Genomic DNA, 25,288 nt, shown 5'->3' with positions numbered 1-25,288 from the left:
TTTTCGGGCGTAATTCGGGGCAAAAACGCCCGATTTACGTCCGTAAATAGGCCGTGTGAACATACCCTTAGGGCTGCGCTGGGTCTAGTTAGACCCAGCAGCAGCCTTTCACTAACGGCATCGCGCCAATCATGTGACCAGTCACATGATCACCAGGACCAATAGAGGCAGCAGCGTCTTTATTCTATACACATCGCTCATTGAGCGCTGTGTACAAAAGATCAGAGAAGACAGAAGCAGTGAAATCTGCTTCTATCTTCTCTCCAGGATGCCTGACTATCCCTGACTACTGCCGGGCACCCGACATTTAGCTGCCCAATCGCTCGGACAGCCAACTAAAGCCTACGCCGTAGACATACTATAAATACAGCGGGCAGTTAAGAATAAAATCAATGACGCTAATGTAAGTAGAACCTTAGTTTCTTTAAAGGCGTTGGTCACTTTATCTTAATTATACTAAATGTGCTGGAAACAGCACATGAAGTCACTTACTAATATAGTGTTCTTAGAAGATCTGCGCTGCTGTCTTGATTGGTATGGTGCCACGCGCTTGTTTTGTCCAACTTTCATCACCTACTATGTGGTGCTGCACCCCAACATGGTGGCTGAACGAGGGAAATGTGATCAGACTCGTCCATCAGTGGCCTCCATTGAATATAACTGCGCACGGCACTGTCCATGTGCTTGTTTCCCTTGCCAAGTGCAGTGTTGTTCAATGGAGGTCGCAGAAGGATGGATCTAGTCACATGCACCTCCATTAGCCCTCATGTTGGCACCAGACAGTCAGTGATGAAGTTTGCTCTAAACAAGGGAACGGCACTATTAAGACATCGGCGCAGATCTTCAAAGAACATTACATTAGTAAGTGATTTAATGCGCTGTTTCCAGCATTTTTGGGAAAATAAAGATAAAATGGCCAACCCATTTAAATAAAGTGCCTTCCTCCGGTTGCCCATGGATATATGGCTAGGACTCACTGGTTGGAGAGAGTAGTAGATTGGTGGATAAGAGATGATATATATATCTTTACATCTTCTCTCATTGATCATGCACACGGCTGTAGCTTTATGCACGGGCCGTGCTTATGGCATGGACGGGCAGCGGAGTGTCATCCGCAGGCCATCCGCAATCACGGACCGTTCACACACAAAATATGCATTGATTTTAATGAGCCCGCACTGTGGAAACCACGGTCGTGTGCATTAGCCCATAGGTTGCTGCTCCGCAATTGCGGATAGTATATGGCCGCAAATGCACGGTCGTGTGCATGAGGCCTTGGTCTTGTAGCTTCATCTATACTACAAGCACATTCTGATGTGTAAGACATCCAAAGTGAGCGAAAACACAAATCTATTAAGGATGCTTCTGATCATGCCAATAGTCCCAAGGAACAATCATACATTACCTGAATTATTATTACCTGAACATTATCATTGGTGGATTGTGGTACATGCCTGGTTAGCTTGATGAGAGAGTGCGCCACAGATGTATATTACCTTCTAGATTTCGATATGTGAATCCCCTTCTGGTCTGCATATATGATATGTTCTTTTATGACAAATGTGGAGTGCGTATTTGGTATTTATCTATTGTGGACTTTATAAGGAGTGGATAATTGCAATGGTGCTTTGCATCAGACAACTCAAGCGAATTTCAGGTGCTGTCCTGAGAATATGCTCCCAACTACAATATAATTTACCTGTTGACTGACTACTTCCTATTTCTTTTTGAAGATCTTGACTCAGTGGAATATCATCAATGCAAGGAGCTGAAGCATGGAGCCAATCTTTTATGCCTTCTTTATCCAAACTGTTATGAAAAAGGATAAAGACAATACAGTACAGAATAACTAAGAGAATAATTTCTTTATTAATTACATAACTTAAACTGCAGACAAGAATAGTTACTTTACTTAAAGGGTTATTCCCATGTCAGATATTTATGGCATATCCACAGGATATATCTACCTTTATCGAGAATTGGGGTCCCACATCTGGCGAGGTGGGTGCTGGCCTCCAATTTTAGGCAGGAACTAAGTGGAGAGGTGGTCACACATGCACGCGGCCGTCTCCATTCTGTTCTAAAGGAGTGACGAAAATAGCCGAACAGTGCACAGAATGGAGAGAGCCACGCACATGCGCGTTCCCCTCACCAATCACTCTCCAAATAGATGCGACCACCAGCAGCATCAGGGGACCTCTGTTCTCCACATAGTTGCGGGTCTTAGAGCTGGGGCCCACACCTATCACACGTTTATGAGATATCCTGTAGAAATGTATTGATTCTCCCATTTAGGGTCGTCTTTTTTTTTTTTAACAGCATTTGGATCGTGGATATTTTCGGTCACACCACTGTCTATATAAGGTCTCACAGCTGACAATGCATATCAGAGAAAAAACTGAGCCATTGGGGAGGAAAGAACTGCCTGTAGAGACAGGATTGTGTGGAGGCACAGATCTCGAGAAGGGTACAAAAAAATTGGCTTTATGGTAGAGTGGCCAGAAAGAAACCTCTCCTCAGTAAAAGACACATGAAAGCCCGCCTGGAATTTGCAAAAATGCACCTAAGGGACTCTAAGACTGTGAGAAACAAGATTCTGTGGTCTGATGAAACCAAGATGGAACTTTTTGGACTCAATTCTAAGGGTCATGTCTGGAGGAAACCATGCACTGCTTATCACCTGCCCAATACCATCCTGTGAAGCACGGTGGTGGCAGCATCATGCTGTGGGGGTGTTTTTCAGTGGCTGGGACAGGGGGGCTGGTCAGGGTTGAGGGAAAGATGAATGGAGCAAAGTACAGAGATATTCTTAATGAAAACCTGATCCAGAGTGCTCTGGACCTCATACTGAGCCAAAGGTTCACCTTCCAACAAGACAATGACACTAAGCACACAGCCAAGACCACACATGAGTAGCTTAGAGACAACTCTGTGAATGTCCTTGAGTAGCTCAGCGAGAGCCCTGACTTGATGTAATGTCCGTGGCTGCGGGCCGTCAGCTCCAATCCCCCCCTGACAGCCGCAGCCACGAGTCGGCAAGCGATGGCCCCAGCCTCCTCGTCAGGAGACGCCAGCGCTCGCTTCCACTCACCTCAGCCGGATCCCTTAGGGTGCGCACGCACGCTCGTGCCCGCTCTTAAAGGGGCAGCCCGCGCACCGGACTTTTGATGAACTTTGAACCCGTGAGTACCCTGGACTATAAGAGGGGTCCAGCCCCCTGCTTCTATGCCTGAGCGTTGTTGATGTTTCCCAAGTTTGTCTATGTGATGGCCTCCTAGTGTGTTCCTGTTCCCTGCATTCCATACTATCCTGGTCGAGCACTGTGCTGTGCCAAAGTCGTGTCGTGCTGTATCCCACGTCTGACCTGCTTCACCTCGCCTGACGTCTACCTGCTGCCTAGTCCCAGCCGAGCCTGCCTTACTGCTGTCCGAGCTGCTACAGGTATCTATACGAACTATAGACATTGACCTGCGTCCTGTTGGCCAGCTGCCTTACCGCCAAGGCGGTACGGCCAAGTGGGTCCACAGACCCTCCGTGACACTTGAACCCAATTGAACATATCTGGCTGTCCTCCGACGGTCCCCATCCAACCTGACAGAGCTTGAGAGGATCTGCAGAGACGAATGGCAGAAAATCCCCAAATCCAGGTGTGCAAATCTTGTGGCATCATACCCAAGAAAACTGGAGGTTGTTATCACCGCCAAAAGTGCTTCAACTAAGTACCGTGTAAAGGGTCTGAATACTTATGTCAATGCAATATTTAAGTTTTTCCTTTTCAATAAATTAGTAAAGATTACTAATGTTCTGTTTTCACTTTGTCATTATGGGGTATTGATTGCAGAATGATGGGGAGAAACATAATTTTTTTTATTTTAGCACAGGGCCTCAACATAAATGTAAAAAAATGTAAAGAGTTTGAAGACTTTCCGAATTCATTGTATATGCATTTGGGCATAGACATAATGGCATGTATGAACTTGCATATCTTGAAATTGTGTGTTTAGTAGGTGTTGTACATCTCAGACTTTTAGCCACAAGCATGACTTTTTATGCAGTTTTTACACAACGTAACGCTGTGATGCAAAATTGCATGAAGGTGCCCATGGCCAATGTGCCATGTGTTTACTTTCATAAGATATTTTGGTATGGGTGTATAATATGATTTATTTTTTTATTTAATATTCAGGTTTTATTTGTGTATGTCAAAAGTGTGAAAATTGGTGCAGTAAAAGAGTTAATGGCTAAGGATACATTTGCACTTATTGTTCATTTGCTTCCGAAAAATTAAGCAACTTTCCAAATAGTCTTCACTAAAAATGTCCTACTATTCTGTTGCTGTAGAATCATCTATGCAACTGGTGTACATAGTTGACTGTGGTGCTGCTTCTGGCTGTTGTCGGTTTAGGGCTGAGGACATCTGCTCTCCCCTTGCCTCCTCTCAGAATAGCACAGTCTTAGATACCAGCAGGGAGGGGTTTGGAGAACGCCTTTAATTGCTAGATTGGTTTGCTATTATTTCAGATTCTCTGGTGTTTCCTAAGCTCTGTTTGTTCTTCTGAGTTTGACCCAGGTTTATTTTTTGGATTCCACTATTTGCCTGCCGTTCTCATCTTAATTCGCTCCGTGTTATTGATCTTTGGATACGATTCCTGTTTTACGAGTTTGCCTGCTGATCTGGTACCATTGATTGTTTACACGTTACTGACTACGTTTTCCTGACCTCGTTTCACTCAGTCACTGCCTATCAGAGACCATCCCAGGAGTGGCACTCTGGAAGTCTCCCATACAGAAGAGCACAAACCCCCTTGTGGGGTATAGGGTGAAAACTCCTCAGACTGCGCGGCTCCTTAGAGTCAGCGAGTGTCAATTTGGTAGCGTTATCACTTACTGCTACTCATGCAGCCCCGTAACTGCCCATCTGCATGCCCCTGACTTGCTCTCCAGCACTTCTGCAGCAACTGCTGGTATCTTACTCTGTGCTACCCTGTCAGAGAACATCTGTATACAGGTACGCTTTCCCTGTATTGAGTGTGAAAGTATAGTCAAGCTATAATTATGGACACCTCGGAGGTTGCTAAGACCCTCTTCGGAACGGACTCAGTAGATGACTGCTATGGTCACCATCTTGAAAGAATATGTTTCGATTTTTAGCCGGAAAAAAAAACCTCCAAGCTCTGCAGTCTCCGGCCTCCCCTCCTCCAAGGCAGTCGGAGACTATGGCAACTGCTCCGGAATCCTATGCAGATTTTTAGTAGTTTTGTTCACAGCTGACGCTTCCTCTTTTCCCTAAAACCACGCACCTATCCCTCTTATCGGGTTAAGGTCGGCACTTTGATCACCCTCCATAATGGGGAAACCTGTGGCCCAACAACCCTCTTCTCTCCAACTCTAATTCTTGGAGGCTGTGGAGGTCATTTACAGTGATCTCCACCATACTGCTTCAGCCGATTCTTCAATTAGCTGTCTCTGCCAAAGACCTCGACCTGTGGAGTATTACCCCATGGAATTTCATAGGCTGGCTACTGAGTCCAGTTGGAATATAGCCTTCACTAAGTTACCTGTATCACTTGGTACTTAATAATACCCTCAAGGATGAATTAGCCTTCACTGTGTTCCTCTATCTCGGGAAAGTCTGTTTCACCCCACAGTTCCAATTGACAGTAACAGCGCCTGGAACAAGGAAACCTATCCCAGTCTATGGACACTTTCTCGAGCCTGAGCCCATGCAGATTAAGACCTACTCTGACGAGCGAGGAAGGCTTTAGGTGTCGACAGGCTAATATCTGTCTTTACTGTGGAAAACCAAGTCATTTTTCTGAACAACTGCCCCATCAATCACCTCACGTGTGCAAGCACTCCCCACCATCCGACTTCAGTTGCTATCTCCATGTGTTTTGAACCTAAATAATGGTTCCTTTCTCCTTTCAGTGTTACCAAAGCCAAGAACTAAAATCTTTGACTCTGGTGCCAGCAGCTGTTTCATTGACACTGACTTTGTGGAACATCATCATATTCCTCCCCAAACAAAGGCTCCTCCTGTGTTCATCAAACTAGTTGACGGCTAGACCCTGAAATTTAGGATCTATACGTTTGGAGACTTCTCTTCTCCTTGTGACTATCTTGGACTCTTATTAAGAGTGACTGTACCTGGACGCAGTGAAGTCACCATTATTTCCAATCATTCTTCGCTTATCCTGGTTTAAGATGCATAAGCTTCATATTAATTGTACTAAATAAAGTATTATTTCAATTAATTTTCTTAATGCACCTCCCAATTCTGAAACAACAGTTGGACCTGTGCCTCAGGATTTTTAAATCCCCTTCAACTGTTGAGTCAGATCTGAAGACACTGATTTCTCACCAATACCATTCTTTCCTTAATGTCATTAGCAAGTAGAACGCTAATACCTTTCCTCCACACCGTATCTATGACTGTTCCATTGACCACCTAAGTGGTGCCTTTTGGAGGAATCTACATCCTTTCTAAACCAGAACTTAAAGCCCTACGTGAGTATCTGCAAGATAATATGAACAAAAGGCCATTCATTAATTTACCTTGCCTACTGGTGCTGTAATATGTTTGGTCGAAAAGAAAGATCAATCTCTTTTAGTTCTCTATTATCAGGATCTCAACAGCATTACCATTAGGAACAGGTACCCAAATTCCTCCAGCAACTGAAACGTTTCAAACATGTTTATTATTGGCAAAGTTATGTGCATTTTTCTAAATATGCTAATTTGGCTATACTTGCCAAATGGGAGGTTACGCTTTCTTTTCACTCTGGGCGGTGTAATGTTTCCTGTGTGACGCTGTCCAATCAGCATCATACAGTTCTCCTCTTCCCAGCCTAGCAACACAGCGTGATCATATAGTATACAGATTACATTCCCGACTGTGTTTTCAACTGGTGATACCTCCGTTTTTTTCACAGCCAGTACTGCTTTCCTTGTGCCATATGAAAGATTAGAATCTCATCTTTCATATGCCACCACTGTTTTAGGTGGTCCACAGCCGGAGATATGGCTGTTTGAAGTAATCCCCCTTCCTTCCAGCCTCAGTCCTTCACACTGTGACCGTCAGAGGCTGTGAGGTAGCTGCACCTCCGGAGAATTGCTGCTGTTGACACCCACTTGTCTAGTATAGCCTCATTTCCATATTTAGAAAAAAGCTACTAACTTTTAAAATAATAAACTTTTTAGGACACAATTTTCACTAGCATTATTAGTATTACAGCGCCTAAACTAGTGACAGATGATCTAGTGACAGATCCTCTTTAAAGGGATCTGCTGTTAACGTCTAGGTGCCAGATACTAAAGGACACCTTCAGAGGTCTTGTGGAGTACATGCCTTGATGAGTCAAAGCTGTTTTTGAAGCACAATATTAGGCTGGAGGTTTTAATTTTATGGCTGATCACTGTATGTACATGCCATGAGATATAACTAGGAGTCATAACCAGAAATTGGCAAATAGATGCTAGATGACAGAACTAGAGGAAAAATAAGAATCTACACATAAGGCACACTTCGCAAGAGTCAATCGGAAACAGCACATGGACCAACCCATTGTGATCCAGACATATTAACTGCTTAAAGAGGCTCTGTCACCACATTATAAGTGCCCTATCTCCTACATAATGTGATCGGTGCTGTAATGTACGGTAGATAACAACAGTTTTTTATTTTTTAAAATGATCATTTTTGAGGAAGTTATGAGCAATTTTAGATTTATGCTAATTACTTTCTTAATGCCCAACTTGGCATACACTTCACCATTCATATCCATTTGTACTCAGCACAGCGTGATCTAGCGAGATCATGCTGTGCTGTCACATACACCCACATTAACTTTACTGAAGTGTCTTGACAGTGAATAGACATCACCTACAGCCAGGATGCGATGTCTATTCACACTCCCGACACTTCAGTAAAGTTTGTGTTGGACTTAATCGCTGAAAAGCGTGATCTCGTGAGATCACGCTATGAATGACAGCAGTAGCGTGATCTCGCGAGTGGAAGACTGCATTTAAAAGATCGAGGGGTCCAGTTCACCTCAAAGTTCTGGAGAGCACTCTGCGGCCTACTCGGTGTAAAATTGGACTTCTCATCAGCTTTCCATCCTCAGTCCAATGGAAAATTCGAAAGGGTTAACCAAATTATGGAGAACTATCTGCGGCACTTTGTCTCCAGACGACATGATGACTGGGTGCAGCTGCTCCCGTGGGCAGAGTTCTCTTATAATAACCATACCAGTGAGTCCACCACCTCCAGTCCGTTCTTCATAGTCTACGGCCAACATCCTCAAAGACCCTTGCCCGGCTCTACTATGTCCCAGGTGCCTGCAGCAGACTTTCTGCAGATATGGCAGCAGACACGATCTTCTATTCTGCTGGCGATGGACCGCATGAAGAGAAAGGCAGACACTAGAAGACGAGAACCTCCCAAGTTTCTTCCAGGTACTAAGGTCTGGCTGTCTGCCAGGAATATCCAGCTGAGGGTGCCATCTTGCAAGTTTGCCCCCAGGTTCCGCGGACCCTTCGAGATTCTGCTACAGATCAATCCTGTGTCGTACAAGCTTTGACTGCCTCCTACCCTCAAGATCCCTAACTCCTTCCATGTCTCCTTGCTGAAACCCGTGGTCCTGAAAAGCGACTCCAGGACTCCTAGTTCCGCAGTGGCTCCTGGCGGTTCATCCGGAAATTTAGAAGTGAGGGAGATCCTGGCCACCAAGAAAGTGGGAGGAAGGACGTTTTATTTGGTGGATTGGAGGGTATTTGGTCCAGAGGAGAAGTCTTGGGAGCCAGAGGAGAACATCGATGTCCCTGTCCTCGTGAAAACATTTCTTTCCCGCTCTGGTCCCAAGAGGAGGAGGCGTAAGAGGGGGGATACTGCAACGTCTATGGCCGGGGCCGTTGTTCAGACTTACCCTCTGACGGCCCCGGCCATGGACATCTGTCTCCAGGTAGACGTCGGCACTCACTTCCGGGTCCTCGGACTGTTTCCCGCAGGGTGCGCGCGCCCGCACGTACACGGCCTTAAAGGACCAGTACACGTCCAGCTGTCACCCATCAATAATTAGCCCAAAATGGCTGCTGGATTATAATAAGGGGCTCTGCCCACTTGTTCCTCGCCTGAGCGTTGTTGTTTACCTAAGCTTGTCTTGCAACTGGTCTCCCAGTGTTTCCTAGTTCCCAGTCTTACCCGTTCCTGCCGCCTGTATCCCGTGCTATCATACCTGCTGATAAAGTCAAGTCGTGTCTTCCGCTGCATCCACGGTGCCACCTGTTGAGAAAGTCAAGTCGTGTCTTCCGCTGCATCCACGGTGCCACTCACTGTGAAAGTCAAGTCGTGCTCCCACTACTGTCTACACTGCCTCAGGTACCCGTTCTGAACTATAGACATTGTTTTGTACCTTGTTGGCCAGCTGATACCCTGCTACGCGGTACGGCCCCGCGCCGTGACATATATATATATAAAATTCCCTTGTAGAGTACCGACAGGAAAGCAACAAAAAATAAAATGTTAACTCAAAATCTTCTATTTTAGCTTGCTTTTTGATGAGGAGTTTCATAATATTATCTTCCCTCTTCTAGTCTAGTGAAATTCCACATAATATTGCTGATCTGTTCTGGAAACAAATGCTGGATTGTGAAGCTTTCTGGATCGGATGACAAATTAAAGAATTTTATTGTACAATGATTACACTTTTTTTAAATTAAAACTGGAAAACCCCTTAACCTGATTTGGAACCAAGAAACCTATACGACACAGTTATAGGGTATGTGCACACACACTAATTACGTCCGTAATTGACAGACGTATTTCGGCCGCAAGTACCGGACCGAACACAGTGCAGGGAGCCGGGCTCCTAGCATCATACTTATGTACGATGCTAGGAGTCCCTGCCTCGCTGCAGGACAACTGTCCCGTACTGTAATCATGTTTTCAGTATGGGACAGTTGTCCTGCAGTGAGGAAGGTACTCCTAGCATCGTACATAAGTATGATGCTAGGAGCCCGGCTCCCTGCACTGTGTTCGGTCCGGTACTTGCGGCCGAAATACGTCCGTCAATTACGGACGTAATTAGTGTGTGTGCACATACCCATATAGTATAACACGACATTTTTATTGACAAATATTGGATACTTACATTTTTTTTGGGGATGACCCATTATAAAATAAGTCTTTCAGAGAAATTTCAAATTCTTCCATGGTGTATCTCCAACTAGAACGCAGAATTAAATTATTAGGTTTTGTAATACCACACAATCTGCTTGGAGTGAATATTGTCAAATATATACACATAGAAAAATATGCCGTAAAAAAATGGGAATGCCGTCAAATTAAAGCTGAGAGTCTGCACTTTAAGCCCATATTGATTATATGACTGTATATTCAATATGTTTTCGTAAACAGCTAAAATGCGAATACTCATGCCACTGACTAAATAATTCTGGACCTAACTGTACATCAGGAGCAGACTAAATTATATGTGTGCTTTCTGTGTATGTATATAAATATAAGTATAATAACATTACAGCAGACTTTCTATGTGTACATATAGATATTCTAGGAATTTTTTTATGTGGATTATAGATGAGTAGAATATATACATGCTATTTATGCATGAGTCTCTATATGTACATGTACCAGTGGTCAAGTGTTTGATGCCGCTTTGGTTATAAGTGTAGTTCCAGGAGACCGTGTAGCATTGAGATCTGGATATATATTATATATACATACACATTACTGGCCACATGTGCTTGGTACCCATGGAAGGTAGGAAATTGAGGCAGCTGTGTGTGGTTGTGTTCTCTATGTAATGTCTTGTATCTTGATATAATATATATTGCTTTGTCACTTCTATGTTATTATAAGTTAAGTATTTTTATATATTTAAGTATCTGCGAGGATTGTATGTTACTCCTGTTCTTTGTGAAGGACTGGAGTGTGTAAAAAATGTAAACAATACAAGTATCTGCGAGGATTGTATGTTACTCCAGTTGTTTGTGAAGGACTGGAGTGTGTAAAAAATGTAAACAATACAAGGTAAGCGAGCTGTATAGAAAACATAGGTAACAAACTAGGAACGGGACATAATACTGATAGTCAAAAGTCTGCTTTTTCAATACTTCAACAGAAGGAGAAGCAGAAAGAAAGAGATGTCAGGAAAAAAAAAACCTGAAAAACGGAACCAAACACCCCCAAGTGGCAACAAAATCTCAAAACAACAAGAGGGAGCTGAAAGAGATTTTACAGTCAGTACAAAAATCCTCTTTTCTTATACCTATGATTGGGGGACACAGGAAAATCATAGCACATCTAAAAGCAGTCTCTGGGGTGGGAAAAATAGAAGAGAAAAGGGAGATTGTCTAGGTGGATGGCTGCAACAGTTTGCTCTTAAGGTCCGCATTCGCTCATGCAAAAGTGTGCACCCTGTAGAATTTGGAAAAGGTGTGGATGGAGGCGACGTAGCGGCTTTGCACACCTGTAAAGCTGAAGCATAATAATGAACTGCCCAGGAAGCACAAACTGATCGGGTAGAGTGCGTTGTAATCTAGAAAGAGAGATCTCAGCCCTTTACACGGTATGCCTTGCATATAGCAGCTGCATGGATGCAACGAGGTATGATTGCCTTGGAGGCCAGCAGCCCCTTATGTCAACCTATTGGAATGACAAGGAGATAGTCTAATCGCGTGAAAGAACAGGTAACAGTCATATACAGGTGCATAAACATCACAACATCCAGCTTGCGGAAGAACCTCTCCCTAGGATGATAGGTTGAGGGACAGAAACATGGCAAAATAATCTGTTAGAAGGGCCCCTTGATAATAAACTTATTACAGGGTTCCCCTGCTGGGACCCACATAAATCAACTGTAATCTATGGGGGCCTTTCTGGTTTCTGAATTCGCAGCAACCAGAAAGGCCCCCTTCCAGGAGATGAGCTACAAGGAAGCATCCATTAGAGGCTCAAAGGAGGGAAGCTGAGGGGCATCCAATACCAGGTTCTGGTCCCATGGGGTGCTGGAGGTCTGTATAGAGGAAATGCATGTGCATCACCTTAAAGAAAGGTATTCACATAGGCCTTAGAAGGCAGAGGACTCTGGAAAATAATTGAGAGGACATTGACCTTACCCTTCAGAGAACTAAGGGCTAGCCATGCATCTAGACTGGACTAAATGGAATAATGGAAATAAAGGAGAGTAAAGCGCAAGAAGACCATCAAAAAAAAGGGGCTATCTGCACATCAAAGAAAGAATGCTATCCAGGTACAGTGACAGCCAGACGAGCCCTAGCCCTGATCATGGTCTTCATGACCTGGTTCGAAAAAAAAACACTGGCTTTCAGGTTGGCTTTAACCACAGCAACTGTCAGTTCGGTTGGAAAAGGGGACCTTGAGAGAGCAGATTTGAGCACTCTGAAAGGAGCCAAGGAGACTAAATTGACGATATTCGCATACCAGAAGCATCTCAACCAATCTAGAGCCAATATGATGACTAAGAGCTCTTCCGCTTTGATCTTCTCGAGACCTCGAGGGAGTAGTGGAAGCTGCAGAAAAAGATAACGTAGCGAAAAAGGAAGTCCAAGGAAACAACTGAGTGCACGTCATGACTGCCAGAAGGTCGTGTGCTCTTGTGATGAACTGTGGTATCTTGTGGTTAATCCGAGAAGTCATGATGTCAATGTCTGTGGTGCCCCAATGCTCCCAGAGCTGGAATCTGATGTCGGGGTGGAGAGACTTCTATCTGGAGTCCAGCTCTTACCAAGTGAGGTGGTTGACGACCCAATTCTCCACTTGTGGACTGCAGAAATCGCTGGAACATGGTGTTCTGCCCAGGCGAGGATCTGAGCTGCTTCTTTCATGGAGGCTCTACTGCAGGTGCTGCCTTGGTGATTGATGTATGCCACGGCCCTTGATGTTGTCAGCCTGAATCCAGATTAAGTGTACCGCTAGGATGTCTTGCCAGTAAAGGAGTAAGAAGCAGATTGCCCTAAGCTCCAACATGTTGATGGGCAGTAGGGCTTTCTGAGAGCTCCAACGGCTTTGAGTTGCGTGGTGGAGGAACATTCCACTCCAGCCTAGTAGGCTGGCATCCGTGGTCAGTACCAGCCGGTGAACTGGGAGAAACGAGTGACCCTGGAGTATAACAGGAGAATTAAGCCACCACAGAAGAAACTGGCGAACCTGCCCTGGAGACAGAATGGGTAAGTCCAGGGCGAGAGGGAAGGGGTCTGAAATACAATTGGGCAAAAAGGGACTGCCTCCATGGCAACAACCATCCTTCACAGGATTTTCCTGCAGAACCAGAAAAGGTAAAAGAGACAGTCACCTGTAGGACCACGCTCCGGTCTGGAGAGCCACTATCTGGTTGTCTGGTAGAGGGAGACGAGCCCTTAAAGTGTCAAATAGCATCCTCAGAAAGAGTATGTGCTGGGAAGTAGAAAAACACGCCTTTGACTGATTGATGATCCAGCAAAGGCAGGTCAGGGTCTCTTGATGAGGATGTCGTCTAGGTATGGGATTACCATAACTCCCCTGGACCAAAGAAATTCCATAACCTTAGTGAAGACAGGGGGAGCCACGGTGAACCCAACCGGAAGGGTGACAAATTGGAAGTGTACGGAGTGAACTACAAAGGGGGAAACCGTGATGAGGAAGGAAAATAGGTATGGGCAAGTACAGTTTCTGCATGTCAACAGAGGACAGGAACTTGTTGGGTTCCATGGAGGCGATGACGGAGCGGAGGGATGCTTGAGGATGTCCAGGATGGGACGGACCAAACCTTTTTTGTAACGACTAACAGGTTTGTAAAAAATCTGTGAACCGTGACAACACTGCCTCACTCCAGTATCGATCGTATAGCGCGGTCAAAACCTGAAGCAAGAAGCAGGATTACACAGGAAAAAACGGTCGCAAGGAAAATATGAAAACACTATTTTGTACCCGTTGGAGACCATGCGTCCTTGACCAGAGAGAGTGACACGTTATGAAAAGACGACCTCCAACCTGAGTGGGAGACTCGGCTGGGGGTGCCCCTTCAGACAGAGGTTTGTGAGCACCTGACTTGGAAAGTACGACCTGGTTCAGTGTAGGTATGCCAAGCAGGGAGTTGGTTGGTCTCTCATCATAGAAGGTAGATAATTTATGAAAGGGAGCTCTGGATTGCGGGAGAAGAGCTTTTGCCGCCGGTAGCATCAGAGATGATTTAGTCAAGTCTGGTCGTTAACAGATAGGTTCCTGAAAAAGGAAGACTAGCCAGGGATTTCTTAGAGGCAACATCAGCTGCTTCTTGTGGCTCCATGCCTTGAGCCAAAAGAAAATGTTGCCAGCAGCTTCGGAAGAACATCTAGCCGATTCCAAACAAACATATTTGCCAGCCTGGGAAATTTAATTAACAAGATCTTCTGGTTCGGGACAATAGACTTCTATTGGCCACAGGTACCTTCCCGTTTGCTTACGGGAAGGTGCCCGGGCCGATGAAAAATATGGAACATGTCCTATTTCAGGCTGTAATTACGGCACGGGCAAGCCCATAGAAATCTATGGGGCTCCCGTACTTACGCGTGGCTACGTGTGTGCACCCGTAATTACGGGAGCGTTGCTAGGCGTCGTGAGGGGATAGTCACTGTCCAGGGTGCTGAAAGAGTTAACTGATCGGCAGTAACTCTTTCAGCACCTGGGACAGTGTCTACCGCTGGAGTTAATAGTATTAAAAGTTAATTTACCCAGAACTCCCTGCTTCTTCCTCCAGTCCGGCCTCCCGGGATGACGTTTCATCCCATGTGACCACTGCAGCCAATCACAGGCCAATCACAGGCTGCAGCGGTCACATGGACTGCCAGGTCATCCAGGGAGGTCGGACTGGATGTCAAAAGAGGGACGCGTCACCAAGACAACGGGGTACGTGTGAACTTCTTTTACTTTACTTCTTTTACTTTCAATCGCTGCGTAAACTCTGCCCGAAAGGGCTGCCCCTTCTCTCTATTCAGCCCTGATAGAGAAAGGGCTGCCGATTAGTGCAGAGAAAACGGATCCCTAAATACGGGTGGAATACTGGTCGAATATGTGTGACAAAGGACCAGTATTTACGGGAGGAAAAAAATACGTTCGTGTGCATGGGGCCTAACAAAGTGGAAATCAACAATTAACAGTGATATTGACAGTACTTTACCTAAGCATCTCATTCAGTTCTGAAAAGTGTTTGGAGATTGCCATGGGCTTGTACAATATCAGGTATACCTCAATGCAGTGCAATAATAAAGGATGTGGAGAAGTGCAAAGACAAAAAGTAAAAAAAATTCACAAATGTTCTGTAACATAATGTTTTGTATTAGTGTAAAATTACTATTTATACTTGCAGCTTTGCCTGCTGCATAGCTCAGGCTCTGCTCATATCACGTCTGAGCCTTAGGCCTTATTTACACAAGCGTAGTTCACGTCCGTGATACACGCGTGAAAATCACGCGCGTAACACGGACCTATGTAACTCAATGGGGCCGTTCAGACAGTCCGTGATTTTCATGCAGCGTGTGTCCGCTGCGTAAAACTCACGACATGTGCTATACTTGAGCGGTTTTCGCGCATCACGCACCCATTGAAGTCAATGGGTGCGTGAAAATCACGCGCGGCACACAAACGCAACCCGAAACAAGTTGGACCCCTTCATTCGGAGCTAATCTCATTTCTCGTTCTCCCTAAAGCCGTCAACCATGTGCTGCTGGGTCTGCATTGGCTTTGACTACATGCCCTAGTTCTGGACTGGAATTCCGGAGAGGTTCTCCAAGGACCCCTCTCAAGTGTCGCAATCGCTGTCTGTTGCAGATCCATCCGGTCCAGTCGCCTTTGCCTCAGTAAATTGTCAGGATTGCCCCCTCTGTTGGTGCAGGCGCACTTCTGTTCCAGAGAGGCTACAAAGGGAAGGCAGTGGTATGTGGCTTTTATTCTAGACTTATTGTTCCGCAGAGCGCAATTACTCGATTGGGGATCGAGAGTTATTGGCCATCAAATTGGTTCTGGAGGAGTGGAGACATGTACAAGAGGGCACAGCTCATGCCATCCTGATATATACTGACCACAGGAACCTCACCTATCTCCAGTCGGCCCAACGGCTAAACCCCCGTCAAGCCAGGTGGTCGCTGTTCTTTGCTCGTTTCCAGTTTGTGCCCCACTACCGCCCTGCCGACAAAAATGTGAGGGCCGATGCCTTGTCCAGGTCGTTCGAGACAAAGGACACCGTGGAGTCTCCGCAAAATATTGTTGATCCGTCCTGCATAATTTCTGTTAATCCCCTGCAAGTTAGAGACATCCCTCCGGGGAGGACTTTTGTACGCCTGGCAGACAGGAGGACAATCCTTTGCGGGGGACACAGTTCCAAACTGGCGGGGCATGCGGGTGTCCGTAAAACCCGAGATCTGATTGCCCGTCAGTTCTGGTGGCCCACACTGCCCAAAGACATCATGGACTTTGTCTCGTCCTGCCCTGCACGGTGTGCGCAGCTAACAAGGTTACTCACTCCAAGCCTGCTGGTCTGCTCCAGCCGCTGCCTGTGCCCAATGTCCCCTGGCAGCATATAGCAACAAACTTTGTCACGGACCTGCCCCCCTCTGCAGGATGCAGTACGGTCTTGGAATAGATTGGATTTAGGCCGTAAAAATGAATATTAACATTTATTCCACTAAAAAGTTTTTTTTCATTTTCACAAGGGATAAAGGAAAAAAGCACGACAACATTTGTAAAGAAATTTCTCTCGAGTACGGCAATACCCAACTTGTGGTCATAAACTGCTGTTTTGACACATGGAAGGGCTCAGAAAGGCAGTAGCGCTATTTGGCATACAGATTTTGCTGGATTGGTTTTTGGGCATTATGTCTCATTTGCAAAACCCTAAGGTACTAGAGTACAGTGGAAGCCCCCAAGAAGTGACCCCATTTTAGAAACTACGCCCCTCAAGGCATTTATCATTTGTCTGGACATATGACAGGGCTCAGAAGGGAAAAGCACCATATGCATTTGAGGCCTATTTTGGTGATTTTCAGAGAATTGACCCACAATTGCAGGGCTCTGAAGTCAAATAGTAAAACAAACCCCTTAGACGTGACCCTTATTTTGGAAATTACACCCCTTAAGGCATTTTAAGGTGTGTAGAGAGCATTTTGCCCCCACAGGTATCTTTTCATTAGACATTAATGCACAGCAGATGGTGCAAAGTGAAAATTTAAATTTTCCGCTGTATGCTATTTAGTGCACAATGTGTTGTGCAAAGTTTGGGCCACCGAAGACAAATATCTCATAAACTGTTGAGCCGGTTCTCCCGGGTATGGCGATGTCATATATGTGGACGTAAACGGCTGTTTGGGCACACTGTAGGGTTCAGAAGGGAGGGACCGCCATTTGGCTTTTGGAGCGCAGATTTTGCTTGGTAATAGTTCTCTTTGGTGCTTTACTGGTATTTCAGTTTATAATTTGGGGGCATATGTAAGCTGTGTGGAGTACATCAGGGGATTATAAAAGGGTACAATAATGGGGTAAATAAATGGACTAATGGGCTTCCATAGGTGGCAGACCAGGAGGCCATTGGTAGGCCTCCGATTGCCATAGCAACACAACCATTGGCAGCCCTGCGATCACATCGCGGTGATGCTAATTGTTTACAATCACTAAGATGCCGCGAGTGGTTAATGGCAGGGAGCGGAGCTAGCTCTGTTCCCTGTCGTTACAGCAAGATGTCAGCTGCAACATACATCTGACATCCGCGGCTAATGGCGCAGGCTTCTGAGCCTGCACCATCTTCTTTTTGCGATAGCAGGCATTTTAGGCCCCGCCTCCGGTCGGGGCCTAACAGGCCTCCGTACTTGTCAGACAGGATGCCATTGTTAGGCCTCCGGTTGCCAAAGCAGCCATTGGAACCCCACGGAGTTCCAATCTGCAAGTAATCTCGCTTTTGAGCACTGCATCTAAAGGGTTAATCGGCCGGATCAGAGGCTAGCTCTGATTTTGGCCTTGCAGCAGTGATATGGTTAAACTATCACTGCTTTAAAACTGTGTCTGCAGACACCGTAGCCTGTTAACGCGATGCAATAATAGTACGGCATTTCGCATTAACAGGCCAACGCACATGACGTAATAGTACGTCATAGGGCGTTAAGGGGTTAAATTGATGATTAAACAAATTCAATACAATATTGCAACATTCTAGCAAAACCCTTGACAGACTGCAATTCACATCACACACAATGGGTGGCCACACATAGACACATATAGCATAGACATCTCGTGACCCAGTATCGTGAAATCATGTTTCTATTCAAGAGCTGTTCATATAGCACCATACATCACAGGATATGTTGAGATATAAGGTAAGGAAGGACACATCTGTAAGTGTACAATTTATGTAATAGTAGATACCATACCCCCTGCCTACAGTACAAATCTATTCTGGATAGCAGGCTGGGTAGATTGGGGGGACTGGTGTCTTCTCATTCACAGTGCAAGAGGAGTTTGTTTACAGGGAAGGGCAAGAGCAAACAGTCCTAAAGGGGCTGCTGTATAAAAGTGTGCATTCATACTTGAATATTTTTTGTCCGCTATAAATCAGTATATTAGGATTCCATCAGAGGAGACGTTTTTCTTCTTTCTTGGGATCCATCGTCATTTTTTGAAAGAAATATACAAATCTAACACAGACCATACACAAATTTGACACAGGTCTTTTGAAAGCACCCTGAGACCGGGTTCACACATTTTGTTGTTCTGTGAAAATCGTTTGTATTGACATGAGGTTTCTGTCGTAGTTTTGTGATTGCATTTTTAAAAGTTTCATTGAAAGTTTTGTATGAAAATCGTAGTAGCCTATGTTTTTTGGAGCTGTAAGGAAAAAGAAAAAGGATACAATTGTCCAGATGTAAACCTGCCAAGCATGTCAAATGGGGGCAGTGGGTGGAGTGACTTAAAGAGGGCCTGTCAGCTCTCCTGACATGTATGTTTAAGTAAATACTTACATTCCCCATGCAATAATAATTGTGGAACACCTTTTCATAGAACTCTGCATTGTGCCAATCCTCTGTTATACCCTCCTGGAAAAGTACGAATAAATGAATAACTGGGTGTTACCACTGCCCTGGTCAATGGGGAATGTCCATGTCCATACACATACTATCCAAGCAGAGCTGACTGTGTCAGACTGTTTAGGGACACACCCGTCATTAGGGACACGGTTAATTTTGGCCTCAAGGAAGCAGTGTATTTGTCTGTCTTTGCCTCACTGCTAACTAATTATTTTATATTAAATTTATTTATTTATTTATTTATTTACACAAGTGGTCTTTATTATTTTTCTTATAATACCGAGGCACAGGGGTTCAGACTGAACGCTGTGTTCTGCAGCTTTACTGAAGGGATCTGATTATTTCGCTGCCACAGTGTAAAAATCGGGCCGTCTCTGGGACAGATTGATCTGGTAAGGCTCCATTCACACTAGCGCCATGGCTTCTCTTCATCCATTTGGGGTCTGTCAACTTCTTTTGGGGTTCCAGTATTTTTTACGCCAATATTATAGTTTGTAGCCATCGAAAAGATCAGAAACCCGGGATTGGCAAAAACATTTATGTACACAGAGCCAAATGACATGTGCAACTTATCACAATTTACCGTTAACCCGCAGATGTAAATATATATCAACATGAAAAACTGGACACTTCGCTGTCGACATGTATTTACGTTGGGTGGTCTGGAAGGGGTCAATAATCAAGTGGTAGTGTAAGCCTCAAGCAGCGCCCATTACTAAAAACTATTACAAACTGATGTTGTCCAATTATGTAGCAGAATTTGCATCTTTTTACAAAAATTTCAAAAGCAAGTGAGAAAAAAAATAATACCAATAAAGCTATACATTTTAAGTAAATAGATACTCCATGGATTCGAGAAGTTTCACAGCATTCCTGGATCTTTACAAAGAGCTTTGGGATTCACAGCCAACAATTTTCCCCTAAGCAGACATACCTGAGAGGTACCAACAAAAATAGAAAGCTCAAAAAAAAGGAAGAGCTGAATATAGTAAATACATGGGGTTTGTGTACACTTGTACTGTCTCTCAGTGTTGTGCCAAATTTGTTTGAGAAACAAAGTCTCTCAAACACAAATCATTTTAGAATCCAGACATTCCAAAAATAGGATTACATTTGCTCCCCAAGTACCTTTTTTGTTATTTTGTTGTGTACTACTGGTAAAAAGGTGATGGATTTAGGGTTTATATAAAAAGACAGTTCAATCCAAGCAAATTGCCGCTTTTGCTTAAATTTTTTTACATTTTGGTACTTGTTGGTAAGAGGGCTTAGTTTTTTTCAATAAATAAGCTCAGAAGGCCATCTAGTGGTATGTTATTTAAATTACAATACCATATCAGTCACACAAGCTGAATGTTGATCCACAAATCATCTTGTTACTATATTTCCATGCCTACATAATTGTAATTCTATCAGAGTTGAAAAAAAAACCAAAAAAACAATACTTCTACTAAAATGTTAGCACAAAAAAAAGACATACAAATTAGTTATGTATCAAATAATGATCAACTGTGACAGGTAAAGGAAATGCCCAAGACCCAAACTTTACAACATGCTTAGGTTTTGTTCACATCTGCGTCAGGGCTCAGTTCTGACATTCCGTCTAAGTTTTCCGTCAGCACGGAGCCCTGACTGAAACAAAGCAACCATAGGTGTAAAGGATCTGCCAGGCACAACTTCTGTGTATACTCCCATAGGTAATCAGTCTGCACCTGAGTCTATGTCTCTGAGACTGACTCCATCTTCCACCACTCAGGATGGCAGGCTTAGGAGTGGGAGAGCCTATCGCAGCCTGGCCAGACGGAGCTAGCTCCCGCCCTCTGTCTATTTATACCTGCCTTTCCTGTTCCTCCTTTGCTTGTGATTCTTCTCGTGTGGTTTCCTGGCCCAGCTACAGCTTCTACTATTTGATCCTGCTCCATACTGACCCTGGCTTACTGACTACTCTCCTGCTCTGCGTTTGGTACCTCGTGCACTCCTGGTTTGACTCGGCTCGTTCACCACTCTTGTTGCTCACGGTGTTGCCGTGGGCAACTGCCCCATTCCCTTTGCTTTGTGTTCCCTTGTCTGTTTGTCTCGTGCACTTACTGAGCGTAGGGACCGCCGCCCAGTTGTACCCCGTCGCCTAGGGTGGGTCGTTGCAAGTAGACAGGGACAGAGTGGCGGGTAGATTAGGGCTCACTTGTCCGTTTCCCTACCCCCGTCATTACATAATCACAAGCTCATATACCTAGTCTACCCTGCTCCCTGACACTACTATGGACCCCCTTGAGACCCTGGCCCAGCAAATGCAGGGTCTCTCCCTACAGGTCCAGGCCCTGGCTCAGAGGGACAACCAGCCTGACGCTACCATGGTAGTGCCCCTCACCTCACCTCAAGTTGCCTGACCGGTTCTCAGGGGACCGGAGGACTTTTCTCTCCTTTCGGGAGTTGTAGGCTCTACTTTCGCTTAAAGCCTCATTCCTCAGGTTCTGAGAGCCAGCGGGTGGGTATAATTATGTCCCGCTCCAGGAAGGGCCCCAAGAGTGCGCCTTCTCCTTGGCTCCTGACGCCCCTGAACTTTCCTCCGTTGATCGTTTCTTTTCTGCTCTCTGACTCATTTATGATGAGACTGACAGGACTGCCTTTGCCGAGAGTCAGCTGGTTACCTTACGTCAGGGTAAGAGACCTGTTGAGGAGTATTGTTCTGACTTTAGGAAGTGGTGCGTAGCTTCTCGGTGGAATGACCCTGCCTTAAGGTGCCAGTTTAGGTTGGGTCTGCCGAACGCCCTGAAAGACCTGCTAGTTAGCTATCCCTCTTCTGACTCCCTAGACCAGGTTATGGCTTTAGCGGTACGACTTGACCGACGTCTCAGGGAACGACAGCTTGAACGTTTTTGTGTTTTCCCCTCTGACTCCCCCATGATGCCTCCCGAGGTCCCGTTGCTTCGCTCTTCCACGGAAGACACGGAGGTACGTATGCAACTCGGGGCCTCCGTGTCCCCCCGACAACGTAGAGAGTTCCGCAGGAAGAATGGTCTCTGCTTCTATTGTGGGGATGACAAGCATCAAGTGAACACCTGTGAATAAGCAGCCGGAAAACTTCCGCGCCTAAGTGATCATCGGGGAGGTCACTTGGGCGCACAGGTATTTCCCGTAAATATGAAACGTAATAAAATCTTGCTTCCCTTTCAGGTCTCTTTTGGTGGTAGGTCTGCTACCGGCAGTGCCTTCGTGGATTCAGGGTCTTCTGCTAATATCATGTCTGTGGAATTTGCTATGTCTCTAGCTATGCCTTGATTGATTTGCCTAAACCTGTCCCGGTAGTGGGTATCGACTCCACTCCTATTGCTAATGGTTAGTTTACACAGCATACCCCTGTTTTTCGAACTCCTTGTTGGCTCCATGCATTTGGAGCAGTGCTCTGTACTGTTGATGCAGGGATTATAATCCGATTTGGTTTTAGGCCTTCCCTGGTTGCAGTTGCATAATCCCACGTTTGACTGGAATACTGGGGAGCTTACCAAATGGGGTAATGAATGCTTGACGTCATGTTTTTCTGTTAATTCTATTTCTCCCCCTGAGGAGGTGAACACGCTACCTGAGTTTGTTCAGGACTTCGCTGATGTTTTCTCTAAGGAGGCCTCCGAAGTGTTACCTCCTCATAGAGAATACGATTGCGCTATCGAATTGGTACCAGGAGCTAAGCTTCCTAAGGGTAGGATATTTAATCTTTCTTGTCCCGAACGTGAAGCCATGAGAGAGTATATCCAGGAATGCCTGGCCAAGGGTTACATTCGCCCCTCTACTTCTCCGGTAGGTGCTGGCTTCTTCTTCGTAGGGAAGAAGGATGGTGGTCTTAGGCCATGCATTGACTACCGTAACTTGAATAAGGTCACTGTAAGGAACCAGTATCCCCTTCCTTTGATTCCTGATCTCTTTAATCAGGTTCAGGGGGCCCAATGGTTCTCTAAGTTTGATCTACAGGGGGCGTATAACCTTATCCGCATCAAAGAGGGGGATGAGTGGAAGACTGCGTTTAACACGCCCGAAGGTCATTTCGAATACCTCGTCATGCCCTTTGGGTTGTGTAATGCTCCTGCGGTCTTCCAGAATTTCATAAATGAGATTTTGAGAGATTACCTGGGGGTATTTCTTGTAGTGTACCTTGATGACATACTGGTGTTTTCTAAGGACTGGTCCTCCCACATTGAGCATGTCAGGAAGGTGCTCCAGGTCCTTCGGGAAAACAATCTGTTTGCGAAAACTGAAAAATGTGTGTTTGGGGTACAGGAGATACCATTTTTGGGTCAAATCCTCACTCCTCATGAATTCCGCATGGTCCCCGCCAAGGTCCAGGCTGTGGCGGAATGGGTCCAACCTGCCTCCCTGAAGGCGTTAGTGTTTTTTGGGGTTCGCTAATTATTACAGGAGATTCATTGCTAACTTCTCGGTCATCGCTAAGCCTCTTACGGACCTCACTCGCAAAGGTGCTGATCTCCTCCACTGGCCTCCTGAGGCTGTCCAGGCTTTTGAGGTCCTTAAGAAGTGCTTTATCTCGGCCCCGGTGCTGGTTCAGCCCAACCAAATGGAGCCATTTATCGTGGAAGTTGACGCATCCGAAGTGGGAGTGGGGGCTGTCTTGTCCCAGGGTACCAGGTCCCTCACCCATCTCCGTCCCTGTGCCTACTTCTCCAGGAAGTTTTCGCCTACTGAGAGTAACTATGATATTGGCAACCGCGAACTCTTAGCCATTAAATGGGCATTTGAAGAGTGGCGCCACTTCCTGGAGGGGGCTAGGCACCAGGTAACGGTCCTTACCGACCACAAGAATCTGGTTTTCCTAGAATCTGCCCGGAAGCTAAACCAGAGACAAGCTCGATGGGCGCTATTTTTTACCAGATTCAACTTTTTGGTTACCTATAGGGCTGGGTCTAAAAATATTAAGGCCGATGCACTGTCGCGTAGCTTCATGGCCAGCCCTCCTTCGGAGGAAGATCCTGCTTGTATTTTGCCTCCTGGTATTATCATTTCTTCTATTGATTATGATTTAGTCTCTGAAATTGCGGCTGATCAAGGTTCAGCTGCCGGGAACCTTCCTGAGGACAAGCTGTTTGTTCCCCTGCAATACCGGCTAAGGGTACTTAGGGAAAATCATGACTCCGCACTATCTGGTCATCCAGGCATCCTGGGTACCAAACACCTCATTGCCAGAAACTATTGGTGGCCTGGGTTGCCTAAAGACGTTAAGGCCTACGTCGCCGCTTGTGAGGTTTGTGCTAGGTCCAAGACTCCCAGGTCCCGACCAGCGGGCTTACTACGTGCTTTGCCCATTCCCCAGAGACCTTGGACCCATATCTCCATGGATTTTATCACCGATTTGCCTCCATCTCAAGGCAAGTCGGTGGTGTGGGTGGTAGTAGACCGCTTCAGTAAGATGTGCCACTTTGTGCCCCTCAAGAAACTACCCAACGCCAAGACGTTAGCTACCTTGTTTGTCAAACACATCCTGCGTCTCCATGGGTTCCCTGTCAATATTGTTTCGGACAGAGGGGTACAATTTGTTTCATTGTTTTGGAGAGCCTTCTGTAAAAAGTTGGAGATTGATCTGTCCTTCTCCTCTGCCTTCCATCCTGAAACTAATGGCCAAACTGAGAGGACTAATCAATCTCTAGAACAATATTTAAGGTATTTTATCTCTGACTGTCAATATGATTGGGTCTCATTCATTCCCCTCGCCGAATTTTCCCTTAATAACTGGGTCAGTAACTCGTCAGAGGTCTCCCCCTTTTACTGTAATTTTGGGTTTAATCCACGGTTCTCCTCCGTTTCACCTGGTAGTTCCAACAATCCCGAGGTAGAGGTCGTTCATCGGGAACTGTGCACAGTCTGGGCCCAGGTTCAGAAGAACTTAGAGGCATCCCAGAGCGTACAAAAAACTCAGGCTGATAGAAGACGTTCTGCTAACCCCTTGTTTATGGTCGGGGATCTGGTGTGGTTATCGTCTAGGAACTTGCGCCCTAAGGTCCCGTCCAAGAAGTTTGCTCCCCGGTTTATTGGGCCGTATAAGGTCATTGAAGTCCTCAATCCTGTCTCCTTCCGACTGGAGTTGCCCCCATCTTTTTGAATACACGACGTGTTTCATGCCTCCCTCCTTAAACGCTGCTCCCCATCCTTGGCTCCGAGGAAACCTCCGGTTCCCGTTCTCACCCCTGAGGGGGTGGAATTCGAGGTGGCCAAGATTGTG

General features: G+C 45.6%; 1 protein-coding gene across 4 annotated transcripts in view; it reads right to left on the bottom strand.

The window, feature by feature from the left end:
* HFM1 (helicase for meiosis 1) overlaps positions 1–25,288 on the bottom strand; it is a 181,811-nt gene that overhangs the window by 128,893 nt on the left and 27,630 nt on the right. For all 4 annotated transcript variants that reach the window (XM_075833227.1, XM_075833229.1, XM_075833228.1 and 1 more), the window contains exons 2-3: positions 10,149–10,223; positions 1,700–1,809 (exon numbers count right to left, since the gene is read on the bottom strand). In XM_075833227.1, coding sequence (XP_075689342.1) covers positions 1,700–1,809; positions 10,149–10,210 — 172 coding nt within the window. In that variant the 5' untranslated portion in view covers positions 10,211–10,223. The remainder of the gene's footprint in view (positions 1–1,699; positions 1,810–10,148; positions 10,224–25,288) is intronic.

Source organism: Rhinoderma darwinii, chromosome 7 (genome assembly GCF_050947455.1).
Source record: "Rhinoderma darwinii isolate aRhiDar2 chromosome 7, aRhiDar2.hap1, whole genome shotgun sequence".
Classification (NCBI taxonomy): domain Eukaryota; kingdom Metazoa; phylum Chordata; class Amphibia; order Anura; family Rhinodermatidae; genus Rhinoderma; species Rhinoderma darwinii.
This window is presented reverse-complemented; position numbering and strand designations above follow the sequence as displayed.